This window comes from Perkinsus marinus (assembly GCF_000006405.1).
Source record: "Perkinsus marinus ATCC 50983 genomic scaffold scf_1104296971434, whole genome shotgun sequence".
Taxonomy (NCBI): domain Eukaryota; phylum Perkinsozoa; order Perkinsida; family Perkinsidae; genus Perkinsus; species Perkinsus marinus.
In genome coordinates this window covers 229,331-246,101 of record NW_003202100.1, presented here as the reverse complement: position 1 = coordinate 246,101, position 16,771 = coordinate 229,331, and the positions used below count along the sequence as shown (strand labels likewise).

At 51.3% G+C, this 16,771-nt stretch overlaps 5 protein-coding genes across 5 annotated transcripts in view; all 5 read right to left on the bottom strand.

Moving 5' to 3' along the window:
- Positions 1–229: 229 nt before the first annotated feature.
- On the bottom strand, positions 230–5,685 carry Pmar_PMAR010947 (conserved hypothetical protein; the record flags this gene model as incomplete). Its single annotated transcript, XM_002766921.1, has 27 exons — positions 230–572; positions 626–793; positions 841–1,174; positions 1,227–1,301; positions 1,348–1,410; positions 1,461–1,583; positions 1,632–1,800; positions 1,855–1,950; positions 1,999–2,118; positions 2,167–2,225; positions 2,275–2,326; positions 2,377–2,449; positions 2,494–2,617; positions 2,809–2,892; positions 2,962–3,031; positions 3,264–3,433; positions 3,483–3,530; positions 3,577–3,770; positions 3,817–4,035; positions 4,086–4,230; positions 4,308–4,441; positions 4,489–4,561; positions 4,624–4,697; positions 4,756–4,898; positions 4,947–5,040; positions 5,181–5,343; positions 5,650–5,685. 27 exons carry the CDS (start codon positions 5,683–5,685, stop codon positions 484–486), a joined length of 3,192 nt encoding a protein of 1,063 aa, XP_002766967.1. The 3' UTR covers positions 230–483.
- A 2,864-nt stretch (positions 5,686–8,549) lies between these two features.
- Pmar_PMAR010946 (conserved hypothetical protein) lies at positions 8,550–9,738 on the bottom strand. The gene is made up of 6 exons (XM_002766920.1): positions 9,618–9,738; positions 9,465–9,551; positions 9,294–9,411; positions 9,163–9,249; positions 9,007–9,111; positions 8,550–8,915 (listed from the first exon to the last, which is right to left on the bottom strand). Exons 1-6 carry the CDS (start codon positions 9,695–9,697, stop codon positions 8,853–8,855), a joined length of 540 nt encoding a protein of 179 aa, XP_002766966.1. The 5' UTR covers positions 9,698–9,738; the 3' UTR covers positions 8,550–8,852.
- A 66-nt stretch (positions 9,739–9,804) lies between these two features.
- Positions 9,805–11,613, bottom strand: Pmar_PMAR010945 (Adaptin ear-binding coat-associated protein, putative). The gene is made up of 8 exons (XM_002766919.1): positions 11,405–11,613; positions 11,239–11,357; positions 11,102–11,194; positions 10,971–11,058; positions 10,811–10,924; positions 10,652–10,767; positions 9,949–10,603; positions 9,805–9,896 (listed from the first exon to the last, which is right to left on the bottom strand). Exons 1-8 carry the CDS (start codon positions 11,591–11,593, stop codon positions 9,861–9,863), a joined length of 1,410 nt encoding a protein of 469 aa, XP_002766965.1. The 5' UTR covers positions 11,594–11,613; the 3' UTR covers positions 9,805–9,860.
- Positions 11,614–11,773: 160 nt separating this feature from the next.
- Pmar_PMAR010944 (hypothetical protein) lies at positions 11,774–13,235 on the bottom strand (the record flags this gene model as incomplete). The annotated part of the gene is made up of 10 exons (XM_002766918.1): positions 11,774–11,851; positions 11,905–11,998; positions 12,042–12,126; positions 12,254–12,335; positions 12,392–12,460; positions 12,514–12,693; positions 12,743–12,814; positions 12,862–12,942; positions 12,990–13,071; positions 13,114–13,235. The coding sequence occupies 10 exons, from the start codon at positions 13,233–13,235 to the stop codon at positions 11,774–11,776; spliced, it is 945 nt and encodes a 314-aa protein (XP_002766964.1).
- A 2,576-nt stretch (positions 13,236–15,811) lies between these two features.
- The window catches only part of Pmar_PMAR010943 (integral membrane protein, putative), a 5,104-nt gene continuing 4,144 nt past the window's right edge, over positions 15,812–16,771 (bottom strand). Inside the window, 3 exons of the mRNA XM_002766916.1 lie at positions 15,812–16,061; positions 16,103–16,185; positions 16,229–16,324. Of these exons, the coding sequence (XP_002766962.1) occupies positions 15,933–16,061; positions 16,103–16,185; positions 16,229–16,324 (308 nt within the window). The 3' untranslated portion in view covers positions 15,812–15,932. The remainder of the gene's footprint in view (positions 16,062–16,102; positions 16,186–16,228; positions 16,325–16,771) is intronic.

The following is a 16,771-nucleotide window of genomic DNA, read 5'->3' as shown; positions in this document are numbered from 1 at the left end:
TGGTATTTTTGCAGGCACTCCTTCCAGACGGAGCAAACTACCGATACCATTCCTTTGATGCAGGAGCACCCACGTCTATGAGGTGCCACTCCTTCTCCCACTATTACCCCAATCGTCCATTTCTTATCGTAAAGTTCACTTTCGGCCGCGGGCATCGACATAGGCGTATTAGAGGCAATGAGAAATACCCTACAGTCATTGACCTGACTAACCCAACAGAGGCGGCCTTAAGATATTCTACTACTATGATGATGATCACTAGCAGCAGCCAACAATGTAACTCAGATGTTCCCTCTGTAGTAGATACCAAGACTCTCCTCCTCCTCCCTCTCAGCGGCAGCAGCAGCAGAAGTAGTGATAGCGAGGGGTTATTATTGTATTCTATTGTCATCGAATTTGGTACAAAGAGAAATGCAGGCTAATGGTGTTAAGAAAAGCAAACAACACGGCAATGTTACAGGCCTATGATCACATAGAGAGGCCCTATAGGGCCACCCACGTCCCCTCGCTGACCACGGGAGGTGAATGACCTGGTTCTCGAGACCGATCGCCATCACCCTCCTCCCCACTCCCTGAGCGAGGAGGAGAACCATCACTTCATAACCCGACGACCACAGCGACCTACCTTCCTCGTCATCATCATCGTCATCCTCGCCGGCTCCGCTCTCATCGTCATCATCATCCATCACTATCATGGGCGCAGGAGCGAAGTCAGGTGCCGATTCTTCAAGCTCCTCCTCAGCGGTCAATAACGCCGATGCAACTCGCTTCAACGACACACTGGTAGGCTCACCTAACATCCGTATCTCAGATACCTCTCCCTACAATAACTCGTCTTACTACTAGTAGACGGCTTAGGTAGGCCGCTATCTACGGCAAGATCATCATAGAGGTCGGGCTCCGCTGCATGAGCCGTCGGAGTGGACCGTAAGGGGACAGCAGAGGAGGTGTTCTCTGTTGGGGACGTCGCTTTAGGGCTGCTGCCTCCTCCTGGGGTGCTCCCGCCGCTACTAGCTCCTGTTGATTTCCGATTGGGAGGAGCATGCTCCGAAACGATGGTCTCAGCCGGGGTGGACGCCAACTCTTTACAGGTGATCTTATTACTATGAAGTAGGCGGAACGCTGGTAACGACTTCGACTCGAGCTCCCGCAGTTTCCGCACCAAAGCGCCAATCTAAGACGACAAAATAAGTACAGCGCCTTGTCATAGTGGAAGACCTTCCTACCGCATGCCGGTAGGATACCGGGTCGCTGCTTGAGGCATGCATCTCGTGCTCTAGGGCATAGCTCCACAAGTGGCACTATAAGACACCATAACGGGAGAAGACCCCTCCAACCATCACTCACCTGCATGGCCGACCGTTTGCCGGGGTGTATGAGGCCTTTCGACGGATCCACACATTCTTTCAACTACCAAGTAAAGGTAAGCTCATGCACGACGAAGAGGCTGCTATTCCTACCAATATTCCCCTCAGGCCTTGGATCGGCTTCACACGATTGTCCGAGGTAGGGTCCTCCAAGAGGCGGTCGTCCCATCCGATCATCTCCTGTAGCCACTCGCTAGTACAATGCTTCGACGCCAACTGAAATGCAATCGCTATCAGCAACCTCAACAGCCGTTACTGCCCTACCTGATCCACAGAGAGCCGACCCCTTAGAAGGAGCCCAGTGATGCCAATGGGACGGGTGAGAAAAGGAGGTGCTTGCTCTGCATCATCCGCTTTCTTTAGATGACGGTGTTTCTCTCTAGACTGAGTCTCCTTAATAATTGGAACTAGCCTCTTCATCGCCTCAAGGTATCTGATAGCAGCATCCTCCACAGCGCTACAATCAAGTCAAGGCTCGCCGACGTACTTCCGCCAACCAGTCTCGCCGTTCTTTCCTCCCGTCGTAACGAACAGGGTATTCTCCAACTCAATAGCCCACTTGCGACACCTTCCTTCCTTAGACCTGACCATGCTGTGCCTCCCCAAGCAGCATCATTTAATCACAACTCACTCCTCATCAGCGGCGGCGGCAACATCCCCTGCCTCAAACAGTTTCCGGAAGCCCCCAGCGGCCTTCTCCCTATACAGCTTGCGCGGGTTTACATTACTAGCAGCACCATCGCCACCAGGACTAACAACAGATCTCCCCACGTGAGAGGACCATTTCTGAGGGACTCACCTAAAGAGACCCCCTGGGGACTTGGGCTCATCCACATTGCCAGAGGGGCTGCCGGTAGACTGAAAGCACACACACTCTCTATTGCCGAGTATTATTTCCAAATCTTACGCTTCGTCGCTTCGAACTAGAGCCGAGCAGTGGACCTCGTCGTCGTTTGGGCCTGCATAATGGTATACTCAACTACGGCATAGGGAGAGACTCCTTCCCTACTTAGATGTTGCCGCTTTGTCCGTGGTAGTCGAGCGTTTGGCTGCTCGTGACTTCCGTCCAACAGTGACGATATCTGAACCGCGACAGTCACCACTCAGTCACCATATGATCGGCTACCCTCCTCATAGTCGCTGGCCTCCTCCTCCTCCTCCTCCCCACTCGGCTCACTCTCTACAGCCTCATCATCATCATGATACCCGCTAGATATCGATGGAGTCGGAGCCTCGCTCGGGGACGGCGACTAGGGAGACAGCCATAAGCTCTCGAAAGGCACTACTGCTTACCACTTCCTCCACCCCACGAACTGCCTCTTCTGCGGCCTGTACGATCTCTTGTGATGATGACGACGACGAGGAGGAGGAGGAGCTCGGTCCCCCCCCAACAGTTACCTGCTGTCTCTCATACACCAGGATGGAAGCCTGACGTTCTCACCTTGTCCTCTCCTGGAATGAGGGTCGAAGAGGCTACCGGACTTGGCTTTGCTCTAATTCTGATGATGCCGGACGCTGCGTCTCTCTGAAAATAAATTAACAGTGGGAGAGTTGCATAAAATATCGGGCTTTGCAGTAATAAGAGGCCTCGTACCCGTACACTATCAGCCTTCGAGTCCCCAACAGCCTTGTTATGCTCCATCTGCAGCACATGCTCTACGATCCTTTCCTAACAATAATTCACTTTTGGAATATATGTTTGCTCTCCTCGGCTGAGCTCAAGAATTTCCTCATCGAATATAGGAGCTAATATGCGAATTCGGGTAGAAGTGTACAGAAACCAACGAGAGTTCACTAAATTTCCCCAGAATTGTCACCAACACGTGTAGTTGGCCAGTGCACATTTCCCATACTGATATCCATGCATAGCGACTAAGTGCTGTCGCCTATCCCCACTGTGTCCTTCCTATGGGCTTTATCTCAGCTTCAGTCGAGCTTCTCTGCTGTTTCTCCTTCAGTTCCCTTTGCTTCTCCTCTACCTCCCTCTTGCGTGCCTCCTCATCCTCCTCTGCCGCTGCGGCATCACTCTTTCTCTCCTCTTCGACAAGCATGTGGTCATGCTCAGCCTACCGAGAGGAACTCCCTTGCAGTCCTTATAACAAAAAAACCACCTACCTCCTCGTGCACTATCCGGCTCTGCTGTGCCTCAGCTGCATCATGTACCTACACAATACGAGGTGCGGGGCATGCCGGCATGCGAGCCTCCTACCCATTGATCGTAGGGATTGGTATCTACCAGTCCCTGGCAGGCAGCTAACCTATAGGCCTCAGCGGCATCCATGTGCCCCCGACGCCGTCTACTATGCCGTCTGGCGCTCCCTTCGTCATCGCTTCCTCCAGGCGTGGATGGTGGTGGAGGACTACCGCTGCTTGCAGACTCTGTATTCTCTGCAACAATAACACCTGTGGGAATTCACTACCAATTCAAACAGAGCATGAGCACACCTACTTTTCTTTACTGGTGTCTTTGGTTCTACTTCGGCTACCGGCTCCATCGACGGACTCTCAGTCTTCCTCCGCTTGGCAGTAGACGAGGCAGCATTCTTAGGTGGCCGTCCCCTCTTCTTCCTCGGTGGGGTCTCCACCGGAGTATTCTTCTCCGCCTCAGGGCCTTCTACTGCGGCCACGACCATGTTGCTGACTGGAGTAGACGATTGTGATGCAACAGCTGAAAAACGACCGGGGATGTGGAGCAGACATTGTGAGCAGCATTCGTACTAGATTTCCTCTTCTTCGCCTCGCTTCGTTGTTGTTGTACCTCTTGCCGTAGTTTCTTATTCAACTCCTTATGCTGGGCCTGCAGCTGCATCCTCTGCTCAGCCTCAATCACTGAATTACGCTTCCGCCGTCCACTGGCTGGAGTCTAAAAATGGAGACGATCAGGGCACAGGTTCGATCCCCGGTGAAGGCATTATTGAATATCCAAGCCTGCGGCCTCACCCCAGTATCGCCGTCAAGCTGTGCGGCCTGCTTCCCTAATTCCTCCGCTTTCTTGAAGGAGTCGAAGGTAATAGACGGATGGTGGTTGACCATACTAGCTCCGCTCAAGGGTGTGGTCGGAATGGAAGACTTACCTAAAACGCTCCGTGCCCCCAGCAGACCTCGTGCCAAGGGCTACTACTTGATTTCGGCTTCGGCTCTGGTTCCACCTCCTCCCGAGTATCCAACCACTGACGATAAACTCTCGGGTCCACCTACAACAACGTGCGTGAAAAAACACCTCAAACGGACTAAATCACGCATTTTTTCGGCTTACCGCTTTGATATCCTTCTTCTTCCGAAACCAGTCGTCGAGAATAATGTACGAGTCACGGCGGCTCTTAGTAAAACCTGAGCATCATCAACGACAATGGAAGGCACCATCTACATCCACCTCCTTTCAACTCACCTATCCATACCGCGTCATCTGTGTACTGCAAGTCGGGATTCTTGCTCCTAACCTCTTCGAAAACACCGTCCTTTTCAAAGTGCAACAACAAGAGATAGGCGTTTCGGCCTTTATTCTGGGTGCGCACGACACTGGCAACGTCCCTAAAAGCAGTCACACGTCAATCTATCGGACGCTACGATACTGATTACCATATAGAGTCGGAATCTTCTGAGACCTTCAATAGCCCATTCATGCGGCACGCGATACGGTCACCTTGTCGAGCCTTCACCTTCTCGATTTCGGCTGAAAAGGAACCTGTGCTCTTCCCAACAGAGACGGAGCTCGTAATGTAGATAAACCCGACACGGTGACGTAAGAGTCATCGTCGGTGATATTTTCCAGGCGCGTGAAAAGACTACGGCGTAGGGGAGACTTCTTCCTACCACTCCAATAGCTGAAGGCAAACTCGATCATATCCTTATCCCAGTCGGGATCGTATCGGCGGAGGATCTCAGCGAGGTCGGGGGCCCACTCGAGCGCCAGAACGCCGAGTTCGGGATCGAGCGGTGGCAAGGGCTCCTCATTGATGAGGGTGGATGCAGATACCTGGGCGGAGATGAATGAGAGAATATTTCGCGAGCACAAGGAAACAGTATGCCGGTATCGAACCCGAGTCGGCAGATGGATGGACTGAGCGCGCCACGAAGAGGCAAAATAGGCGACGAGACTGTGGCTCATGAGCAATCCACGCGAGCGACGAGAACAGAGTTACATCATTGGAGATAACTCATTCCACGACAGAACCACAACGATTGCCAACAGGAAGGGGCAGAGGATCGTAGCTGAGACTTTGAAGACGTCCGGAGGCTCACAGGAAGCAGTAAAGAAGCACGACCAGGCGGTAGGGGTTACCTGTGGTTGGGTAGGTAGTTTCCCAACAGGCGACATGAAGACTTCCGGTCAATTTATCGAGAGAAGAGGTAAGAAGGAAGCGCCTGAAACGATCTGCCAATAGTGTTCGTACGAGACCAACATTCACAATCACCCGCACGCAATTTCTGTCGATTTTACGCCATATGGTGGAAAAACGTATTTTCGAGCGGATTTTTTGCCTATAGGGTAAACCGATAGTGGTACACTCATTTTAAACAGGTTTCGAGACGAATGATACCGTTGAAGCACACGAACTACGGCTTGATGAGCGCCCATGCAGTGACCGACTCGAAAAGGATCGCCTTACTTGCTCTCTTGCAGTTCCTAAATGGCGGAGCGGTGCGGCAGACCGAATCACCATTTTCAATCATTGTATGAAAATGTCATAATGTTCCGCGCTTCGCTCCGCCCTTGCGCGCAGACTGGGCGTTATCGGTGGGTGATTCGAAGCTTCAAATACTGGCAATACCATCGTCCTTCTCTGCCGGGTCTATCTCCTCCCTCGCCGCCTGGAAGCTCGAACTTGATATTCCCAGCGGATCTGCTTAGGCCACTGCTCCGACTAGTGGTACACTCTCGACGACGACGACGACCACAGAGAGCCTTAGAAAAGCATAGCAAACATGTCAAGAAGCACGATAGCGAGCTATGATCACTCGGAGTGAAATGAGTGCGAGCCTATTGAGGTCGGGAGGCAACTATGATCCCCATCTCCCTAGTGAACTATCAAACACAACATCGTTGACAACGATTCGTTGTTAACATCCTTAGTCCACCGGAAGAAGTCCCTCCCCGTCCAACGTTTTCAGTATCGAAGCGTACGACTGAGTTGCCGACCAAGTCACAGCGATGAGGTACTGTGCACCATTGATGCTGATCGTCGGCCCCACAGTAGCTGCTTCGTCCCACACCCCTCGAACACAACAATGATCGTCAATGAGGCAGAATTGGAAACAGTGAACGACGCTATCTGGACAAATGATGCTGGAAAAGACCATGGAATAAATGGATGTCAATTCGCTTCTTGTCGGAGCAAGCAAATTTATCGACGAGCACGATGAACCTAAAATGAAGTAAACATAGCAACACTGCCCAGAAAGGACTGCCGTCTATGGTTAACTGTCCGTATCGTTGAGACTCAACAGTAGTAGTATAGCGCCAAGTGCTCTGCTGAAACCCTACGATATCCCTCGATAGTTCGAACGAGACACCAACATCAGTGATAGTTGGCAAACCAAATCTGCTATGCTCTTCGCGTATGATACGTGGCGTATCGTGTACCTCTGGTCCCACATTCTGACATCGGTTCAATCCCAGCCTATCAGAAGGACGACCGAATACATAGCTGTTGAACGAACCTGCTGCGATGTGAATTCATTTCTACTGGGTATACCCGTTATGGCCCATAACTTATGGGTAGTTTGCTATAAGGATGATCGAAGGGGCCAGTTCCTTCGTATGCGAGCCGTAGAAGCGTGAAAGCAGCAGTGCTGCTGCATTAACACCTCCGAGGCTTGATGAGCACAGAGTGTCTCTTGAGGCGGAAAGCGATTACTGGTTATTCAATGAGAGCTCATGAACATGGTGTATTCTTCCGCAAGCTAGTCTCACCGAGGTGGAAAAAGATGCCCAGGAAGCAGCCATATGGCAAGACTAAAGCCTCAGGTCTCCAACTTGGAGCCTTTTGCACCTCCGATCGCGTCAGATACGCGCCTAGGTGGCAACGAGAACAAAGACGTCTGGACCGGTTCTGTGAGAAAGCTGACAGCTCTTGTCGGACTCTCTAGTCGTCATCATCACTCACATCCGGGGTGAACAGTGACGCTTGCGATGAGATTACAGAAAGAAGATACGCTTGGGTGATTCAAGGTGTCGCAGGGATGCTACACTCGCCCCTGCCAATTGTATAGAGACTACCAGACTACTGTCAGCCGCAACTGAAATGGAAAACAACAACAATAAAGAGAAGATGCACATTCCTCAGAAGAGTCCTGTCCATCATCGCCAAAGCTAAGCTCCAGCACTGGATAGCTGTGGGTCATCGCGAGGAAAATCGACCTTCAGAGCCATAAGGAGGCACTCGTACCTGTCAGAACCACTAGTCTTGAAAAAATGGACGGGAATTTGCTAAGGTCGACCACATCGGTAAACATTTCTGTGGTGAATTACACAATCCACAGCAGGAAAGGAGACAATAAGGAAGACGACCAACGGAGGGGAGGAGAAGGAAGCGATGAAAGGCCCGAGTCTACGTACAGGGCCGGCTAGAGCATTGGGCTACTAAGGCATTGAACCTGTTATGATTCTATCTGACCGAATTTGAAATATGAAGGCTATCTACCGATGAGAAGTAAACCTAGACAACGAGCAGTAGCGTACCCCATCGACTAGTCCAGGGCCTACAGCGTCAAAAGCCCGTTTGAGAATTGCGTAGACGGTGAGGGAATGACACTGGTGAGAGAGAAAAGAGGGGGGGGGTTTATGTTCGGGGACACGCAGGAGCAGTGTGTCGAGCCCATCGAGGGGCCATCCAAGGACGCCATTGCAGGTAGACATGGTACTGGTCAAGGAATGGAGGTCCATCAGCGGGAGATGAATACTAGGAGCTACGAGGGAAGGTCGGCCAACTAAGCCTATTGTCACTGACAACAGCTCGCTTGAGACAACTTGTCACAGAGACATAAGAAGACTTCATAGAGAGATATTATTGGGGTCGGGCCTGACAATGTCATAAAGGAAAGGGAAGCAACGAAGTGAGTAGGAGACATGTACCGCATAAATAGCGGGGACTACTAGTCCCGGCTTAGTCGAGGAACTGTGTCGAGAACAGCATACCACTCGAACTGCTGTCCAACTCTTAACACCAAACCAAGGCAGGATTGTAATACTTATCGTAATTCGTTCGAGAGGATCGACTGATGACAGTCTAGAGGTGTGCTATGCATACCACAGACCATCACAGTAACAGATACCGGGCAAATATGGTGATAGAAGCGGCGATTTTAGTGACATTCACAACCCGCGACTCTAACAGGAGTAGCCGGGGAAGTACGATAGCAGGAGAAGAGATAGTAAGACAGGCCGGTGAACCCTGGAATTATTAGAGCCGAGTGGGGATTGACCCAACCGCGGGCTACCGGCGATAGTCGTTATGGTTTTTCGAACATTGAGAATCATATTAATCATCTGTAGGAAGGCTCAGCTCCTATGTGCTTGAGGTTAACGCAGAGTTGGTCACCGCATACCTGCAAGAGGACAATAACGTGCTAGAAGGTATCAAGGAGAGCCGTTTTCAACTGCGGGAAGCGCCTAGTGTTGGCAATACACTTCCCTTACCATTTTGAAAGGCTCCTTGGGGAGACGCATGAGCTTCTCGAAACTCTCGTCTGTGGCGAATATGAATGCCAGGAGACGATTAACATACGTGACAGATTCCACATCCTACCGATAACAACAACAATGCGAAGCATCGATCGCAGGTAGTTGACTCACCTCGCCGGGCTTGACTAGACGAAGAGCTGCTTGCTCGGGCAAATCCTTGGTCACATCTCCATACCAATAAACGCACGAGTCGCCACCCTACAGTACAGAAGTATGACTAAAGACTTTGATAAATGACTCACCAGAATAGGGTCCTCAGTGTAGTGGATATTCTTAGCGATTGACAATAAGGAGTCGGTGAGCCTATCATGAGTTTGGAAGAACTCTCTAGCTCTCGGATGGACGTACTGTTCCCACGACCTGATAGCCAACATCGGGTGAGCTACCCAAACTGCCAACCTAGAAGGGCGTACTTAACAAGAGCCTTCAAAGCTTGCTCGTCGCGTGCTTGGAAATTATGCACAGCACGTCTCTCGCTACGGGTCCTTTGCTCTTGGCGCCTGAAATGATGATGATGATGATGATGATGAGCAGGAGGGGCCTGAGACTGATGGGCATCGGCCTACTTGGGCGTCTCGGCCATTCCACGTTTACCAAAGAGTGCCGCACAAGGGTCCTCGCTACACATACGACATTTGAATACCATTGCCGTTGGGGGCGACAAGACTTGATGCTCCTTGAGACACTGTATTGGTCATCCATATTTCCAAACACAACGCATCCCTCGGATAAAAACAGACAGAAGGGAAGTCTCGGTTACGCGACGGTGAACTCCATTCATGAGCGGGAGAGGCCCACGAACGGACGAGTCATTGTTGGGGGTTCTCGTCAGGTGGAAGTTGCGGCTAACATAAAACCGCACAGTAGAGAGCGCCACATTCTTACACCGAGCCCTACCGAGTTGCTGTCGGTCGCATCCCTCTGCGTTTGCGTGTTATGCGCGTTCTCAGCGAACTGCGGCACACTACCAATACTATCCCCTGCCTTCTCCTGTTGGCCGGATGCATCACCACTGTCCTGCTTTCCTATCGCCACTTCACTATGACTGCTATCAGGATCAGCTGCTGCTCGATCGGGTACTGTGTCACTAGCCTCACCCACTGGAGCAGGTGCCGCCGGGCTCATCCCCTGTTGGGCCTGCTGATCCGACATAGCCGAATCGACCTGTACGGGTGGTGGATTTCCGGCTGCTTGCAAAGGTTGAGGGACGGGTACACTGTACTGCCCTTGAGATGGCATCGCGAGCTGAGGAGCTGCTGCTGCTGCTACTGACTGCGGCCCACCCACAGGCGCGCCCTGCATCGGAGGATACGCATACCCCGGCTGCCCAATATAGGGGGAAGCCATCGTGCCCTGTGGAGGAAGGGCATACCCTGGGACAGGCTGTGTGTATGGATTAGGTGCCGCATTCGGAGCTTCCAGGTTCCCATCAAGCGGAGGTTCCTGTTGGGCGGGAGGGCCCTGGGTCGGCGGACCACTGGCGTTGAAATCAAGGAGATCATCCACAGTGGACACTTGTACGGATCCATGGGAGGTGCCCGATGCAGGTGCCCTATAAGGAAGCAGAGATACACACATCCCCTAGCTAGTATGCTGCTACCTTCTACTACGGTGACTGCCGCCATGACGACTTCGTCCAGCCATGGGGGGCGGGGGAAGGAAGCTGCCCAGGTCGGGCCCTTCCGAACCATCACTCGCCCCTGTTGTCGAGGGCCCCTAAATGACAGCATGCGAACGACGATAAGCTCGTGAGCACTACCTGCTGGGCAGTGGCTGGGGATGCTCCAGCCGCGCGCTGATGTGTAGTACTCATTCCCTTCAGTCGAACAGTCACTTTACCCTCACCCTGCCGGGCCTTCTCACGCAGAGGGTTCTGAAGTCGGGCACAATACCGGGAGGGAATTAATGTTGGTACTGACAATCAGATCCTTCTGGCCAGCAGCTCCGGGCGTGGGTACACTACTCGGTCCCATCTGAGACCGCTGGCGATCGAAATCATACAGGCACCTGCAGCGCGCAGTTCAGACCACCTCAACATGCCGGCCCTCACGCGTTGAAGTCAAATGCATCGTTGCGATCCTCAAATCCGACCCCCAGATAAGCGTGATGACCCGAACCATCGCTCAGTCGTAATACAAAGTACCTGACAACAGCCATCGTGGTGAACTTAGAGGCTGTATATATTACCGGCTAGAATCAACCGTCCGTTCCACCACTTTATCAATAGGCGTATTCGGGGCGATCGGACAAGCCGCAAAGAGACCTCCAGTACTCGCATCGACAAACTTTATCACAAGTACTGCACCCTGAACAACGCGCCTACCACTCCTTCCACACTTCTGTGATATCTCACCTTCGCAGCTACCTGCAGTCGGCCACGCCAAATACAGTTGGTCCACTCGCCAGCCTTATGCCCCCGCCCCCTAGTCGATGGGGGCACATTATAGACATAGCATTCCGGCTTATTGAGGAGCACGTATTCTATATTGTCATCAGGGACTGGCTCTTCACTATCCCCTCCAGCCGAAGACTCATTCAACATCTACTATGGTTAACAATTGAAAACTTGTATGGGAGTCCTATAATGCTACCCTACTATTGCTGAATAAGGACGACTATCACTACGAATAACTTCCTCTCGTGAGGTTTTCACTGTTGTTGTCAACGCAAAACACCATGCTATGGACAACCGCATTATTCATGCTAACCCACCCATTGACGTCTACTGAGAGGATGGCGCTTCCAACGCGGGAAACCGTCTCTGCGCTAGCTGCTTCAAGCAGGTCTGAATCTGATGTACCTACCACACCATCGACTACTCCCACCATCTTTACTATGCACTAATGCTATTACCAGTGAATGGTCAAGGCCTAACTCATCAAGGGCGAACTCGTAGGCCCTCATATAAGCCTCCATAGCATCGCCTTCCTTGCGTAGATGCTCGTATCTGCTCCTCATATCCCGGAAGTGGCAGTTGCCCCGAGTACTACTCGCATCCTAGGTTGAAGAAAGCTGTACATATCAATGGCTTGGGACCGGCCGGCATGGCGGCAGAAGCTTCGCCTTCAGAGAGGTCTGACCAAGACGAGCATTTAGTACAACTCGCAATAATCTAGCAAGTCATAAAATCTAACTCCTACAGAGTAATCACGACCATACTTCCCACCTATTGCGACGACATCCCCATCAATAGCGGCCTTACCTGTCATGCCCTCTAGCGGCTGCTTAGAAAGGTAAACCGCTCGTTGCTGCTTTAGTAACATCAAAGCTGCCTTAGCATGGACCTAGCGAGCATAATAAGCATGACCTCCCTAAGGAGTCCTACATTTCAGCTTCTTACCACTGCTTGCTGGTGATCACCCATTTCCGATAACAAGGCGCACATGTTCGTATGGGTCGTCGATGGGTTCTGAAGGGACCACCACCTTAGAACCAACCCCGCATCTCTACACAGGAAATTACAAAGGCAAAAGCTTCTGCCACTGCAGGTGTTGCCGAGAGCTGTTCCCGCGCCTCTATCAAAAGGGCCTTCTTGAGGTACCCGAGGGCCGTATGCAGCTTGCCGAGAGTCTTATAGAAACAGCCGAGGTTGTTGTATGTTACCGCTCGCAAGATCAACCTCGCCCCTCGGGTGATGTGATGCTGCACAGCAAAAAGACTGCTGCAACGACATCCCTAATTTTCCACTCACATTGGCCAGGGCAGTGACGGCCTCAGCCTTATTGAAGACCCCTAGTGCCTCGTCCGTCTCGCCAGCTTGAAGCTACCAACAAAAAGGATGATTGCGACTAGTCAGACCAACCTCATTACCAAATGGAGGGCTACTGTGTTGTACCCTATGCAGAGACGCTCAAACAGCGACGCCAGAAGACACGGGCGCATCCGTTGCACCTGATGGTGGGACTAAGAATTGCTCAGAGACAAGCCAGTGGTCGTACCGTAAGGTGCTCCTCATTAAGAACAGCCTCGAGGACGGCAACAGCTTCAGCGTGCTTCTCCTGTCGCGTCAGTTGCACAAACCTACAACATATGTTCCGGAACTTCTCTACACCACCAGCCTACGTAGACTCAGCGACCGCAAAGGGCCTCAATAGAGTGATCCGTGGGTCCTCAGCTTCCATGCTTTCCATTCTGGACCCATCCGACGAGGGGAAAGCTGAGCCCGGGGGGACTACGCACTCCATTACAGGATATTCACTACAGTAGGGCGATGACCCAGCCATGTGCACCCAACACACCAAAAGCATGACAACAACGTGATTACAACAGTGGACGATGGGACATGGACTAAGTCCTACTCAAAACCTGTGAGATTGTCATGATGGAAATGCCAATGATGAACTCCCCAGGAGACCAATACGCTGTAACGAACAGTTCACCAGCATCAGCACTATACCACGGTACCATTGGGCGCTGTGTAATCGCTGATATATAACATGAAGGCCACCGCTCTACGTAGATAGCAACACGCTGATGCGCCCTTAGGCACGGGATGAACTGCTAATGCGACCGCTCCATCGATGAATCCTGGACAGTGCGGTGAGCATGCCCCCTAGAAAAATGAGGAGATAAAGAGCAGGGAAACTTTGACGAGCTGTAGCTGATGGTAGGCGGTCTCTGCATGTGCCGCCTCTATGGCAGATATATTACGATTGGGCGACATCTCTGAGAAGCCTAGCCCTGGTCGGAACTCGTTCCGGAAAGGAGCCTCGGGATCGATACCCACCCCCTCTGTAACGGTATCAGTATGATCGAAGACCCCATCACTGAGCTCCTGCTGTGCCATAGCCGCTGGAACTACGCCGTGAGAATCTCCTTCGATAACCAAACCTTCAGAGGACCTTTCAGGCGTCGAGGCAACAGCTAGAGTTCTCTTCGTTCGTCTGTGGCGAATCGCCACTGGCGATTCCACGCATGGCATTTTCGGCTACTCGTTCCAGAGCCGGCATCGGGCTAGGTACGAGGACCAGCATCTCATGACTGTAACCATGCATAGCAGAGTAGCTAGCAAATACAGTAGACTTCCCATCAAAAAGGCATGGTCCTCACTAGAGCTAGCAGAGTAGGGAATGTTTCAGAATGATAGTCCATCCGCTATTGGTCTCACAGATCTACTATTCACACAGCCTAGGACCTCGGACGTAGATGAGAGGGATACCGCCATGAACATGTGATTGTGGAGATCAATAGGCATAGATATAAAACCAACACCCGTCGTAGCTACCCCTGAGAGCAACCCTGGTGGTACTCAGTCTCATAACTCATCAGCAACTAAGGTTAAATCGATACCCAGAGAGAATAAGAGCGACTGCCACTTCAAATCAACAATGCAGGAATCGTCAGCGCAAAACAGATAGCGCGCGCCAAGAAATTGTCCGACCATCTTGGTCCTATTGATACTCATGTCCGACCATCTTGGTCCTATTGATACTCATGTCCGACCATCTTGGTCCTATTGATACTCATGTCCGACCATCTTGGTCCTATTGATACTCATATCCGACCATCTTGGTCCTATTGATACTCATATCCGACCATCTTGGTCCTATTGATACTCATGTCCGACCACCCTGGTCCTATTGATAATCATGTCCGACCATCTTGGTCCTACTGATACTCATGTCCGACCACCCTGGTCCTATTGATACTCATGTCCGACCATCTTGGTCCTATTGATACTCATGTCCGACCATCTTGGTCCTATTGATACTCATATCCGACCATCTTGGTCCTATTGATACTCATATCCGACCATCTTGGTCCTATTGATACTCATGTCCGACCACCCTGGTCCTATTGATAATCATGTCCGACCATCTTGGTCCTACTGATACTCATGTCCGACCACCCTGGTCCTATTGATACTCATGTCCGACCATCTTGGTCCTATTGATACTCGTGTCCGACCATCTTGGTACTATTGATACTCATGTCCGACCATCTTGGTCCTATTGATACTCATGTCCGACCATCTTGGTCCTATTGATAATCATGTCCGACCATCTTGGTCCTATTGATAATCATGTCCGACCATCTTGGTCCTATTGATACTCATGTCCGACCATCTTGGTCCTATTGATAATCATGTCCGACCATCTTGATCCTATTGATACTCATGTCCGACCATCCTGGTCCTATTGATAATCACGTCCGACCATCTTGGTCCTCTTGATACTCATGTTCGACCATCTTGGTCCTATTGATACTCATGTCCGACCATCTTGGTATCATTGGTCCTCATCTTCAGGATGAGCACCAACGGTGGCCGCGAAATGTGGAATGAACGGCAAAAACATCGAAACTGGTCACATCTATCTACAAGATTTGTGGAGTGAACATCCGCGTACAATATCTGAGCTCATATGTTCGATCATGGTCCAACCTGGCCTCTAAAGTGCCATATCATTATAAACCCCAAAAATACAACTAGACGGCGAATACAGAACTGCCTACGACCAAATGGACGGTCAGAGTCAGTCCCTGTCAGACTAATCTCCAACTAAGCGTTCGGAGAGAGCGTTCGAGCAGCTCGAACATTGAAGTTCTTCTTTGTCTTCTCTTGGTGCTATTGGGTTCCATCGCGCGGAACCGCCTTGCTACCGATCAACCAGTATGAAAGCATCCGTAAGAGCAATTGTCTCAGCAGGTCGGGAATGACGCATGAGTGAGACTAGACCCAACTCTCGCCACACAGAGCGGTCCCCTGTATCTATAACGCAATGTTACATTGGTTGACAAAGTAACTGCTCCCCAGTATACAGCTGAAGCTGTGCGACTCGTATGGTATGAGAATTTCGAACTGTTTTAGATTCGATACCGAGATTGGGTAACAGAAATGATCAGGAGTGGTATGCCGATCCCAGCTACAAAAAGTGTAATGTTCATGTACGAAACAAGACTAAGGATGTTGCCATGATAGCTGTCCCTAGAAGGAAGCCACCACCGGCCCATCGGTTGGTCGGATCGAAGTAAGAGGCGGAGAATTGGAGTTTGATTATAGCGATGTATGCCTGGAGGGGATCTCACTTCGATACGCCATTGTGTAACTCACCATTATCCCGGCTGTGAGGGCGAACATTACAGCGATAGTTACATCATTAATCATCTCACCAAGGATCAACCATGCCAGGATGCCTAATAATACCATACCAGAGGCTCCTCTATCGTTGATACCCACCTCCCAGGGGCTCGGCGAGGGCCGAGATAAGCGTCCAGAATAAGGCCTGCTTCTTGCTACCAGTGGCCTTCAACACCGGAGAGGCCACAGCAATACCTGGAGACGCTCGAGGATGGCCAGGACGACGTATGGGCAACTTGCCTTCTGGTATGTTATGGATGGCGATCGCGATGGCCAGAGAGGCTCCCACAGACGGGTCCTCGAGTGTGGCGAGGAAAGTGACTATTCCTTCAGGGAAGTTATGTAGAGCCACAGCACCAGCCGTGAACAGAGCTGTGGCTAGCAGCCTCGACCGAGAGTGTATCTCAGGAGCTTCCCTTGGCGAGTCGACAGGCCTCGTAGAGGCTGATGCAGTGGATGTGGTCGGAGTCCAGACTCCCTAACAAGACAATCACCTTTGTATATACAGGCAGCAATCGCACGCCTGGAGCGGTAGGCTATTGGCCCCCACACACATCCAGCGGACTCCCCACCAACATTTCACCATGATGGAAATATCTCCACTATGGAAGTTATTCCCATCATGGAAAGATGCTCATATCC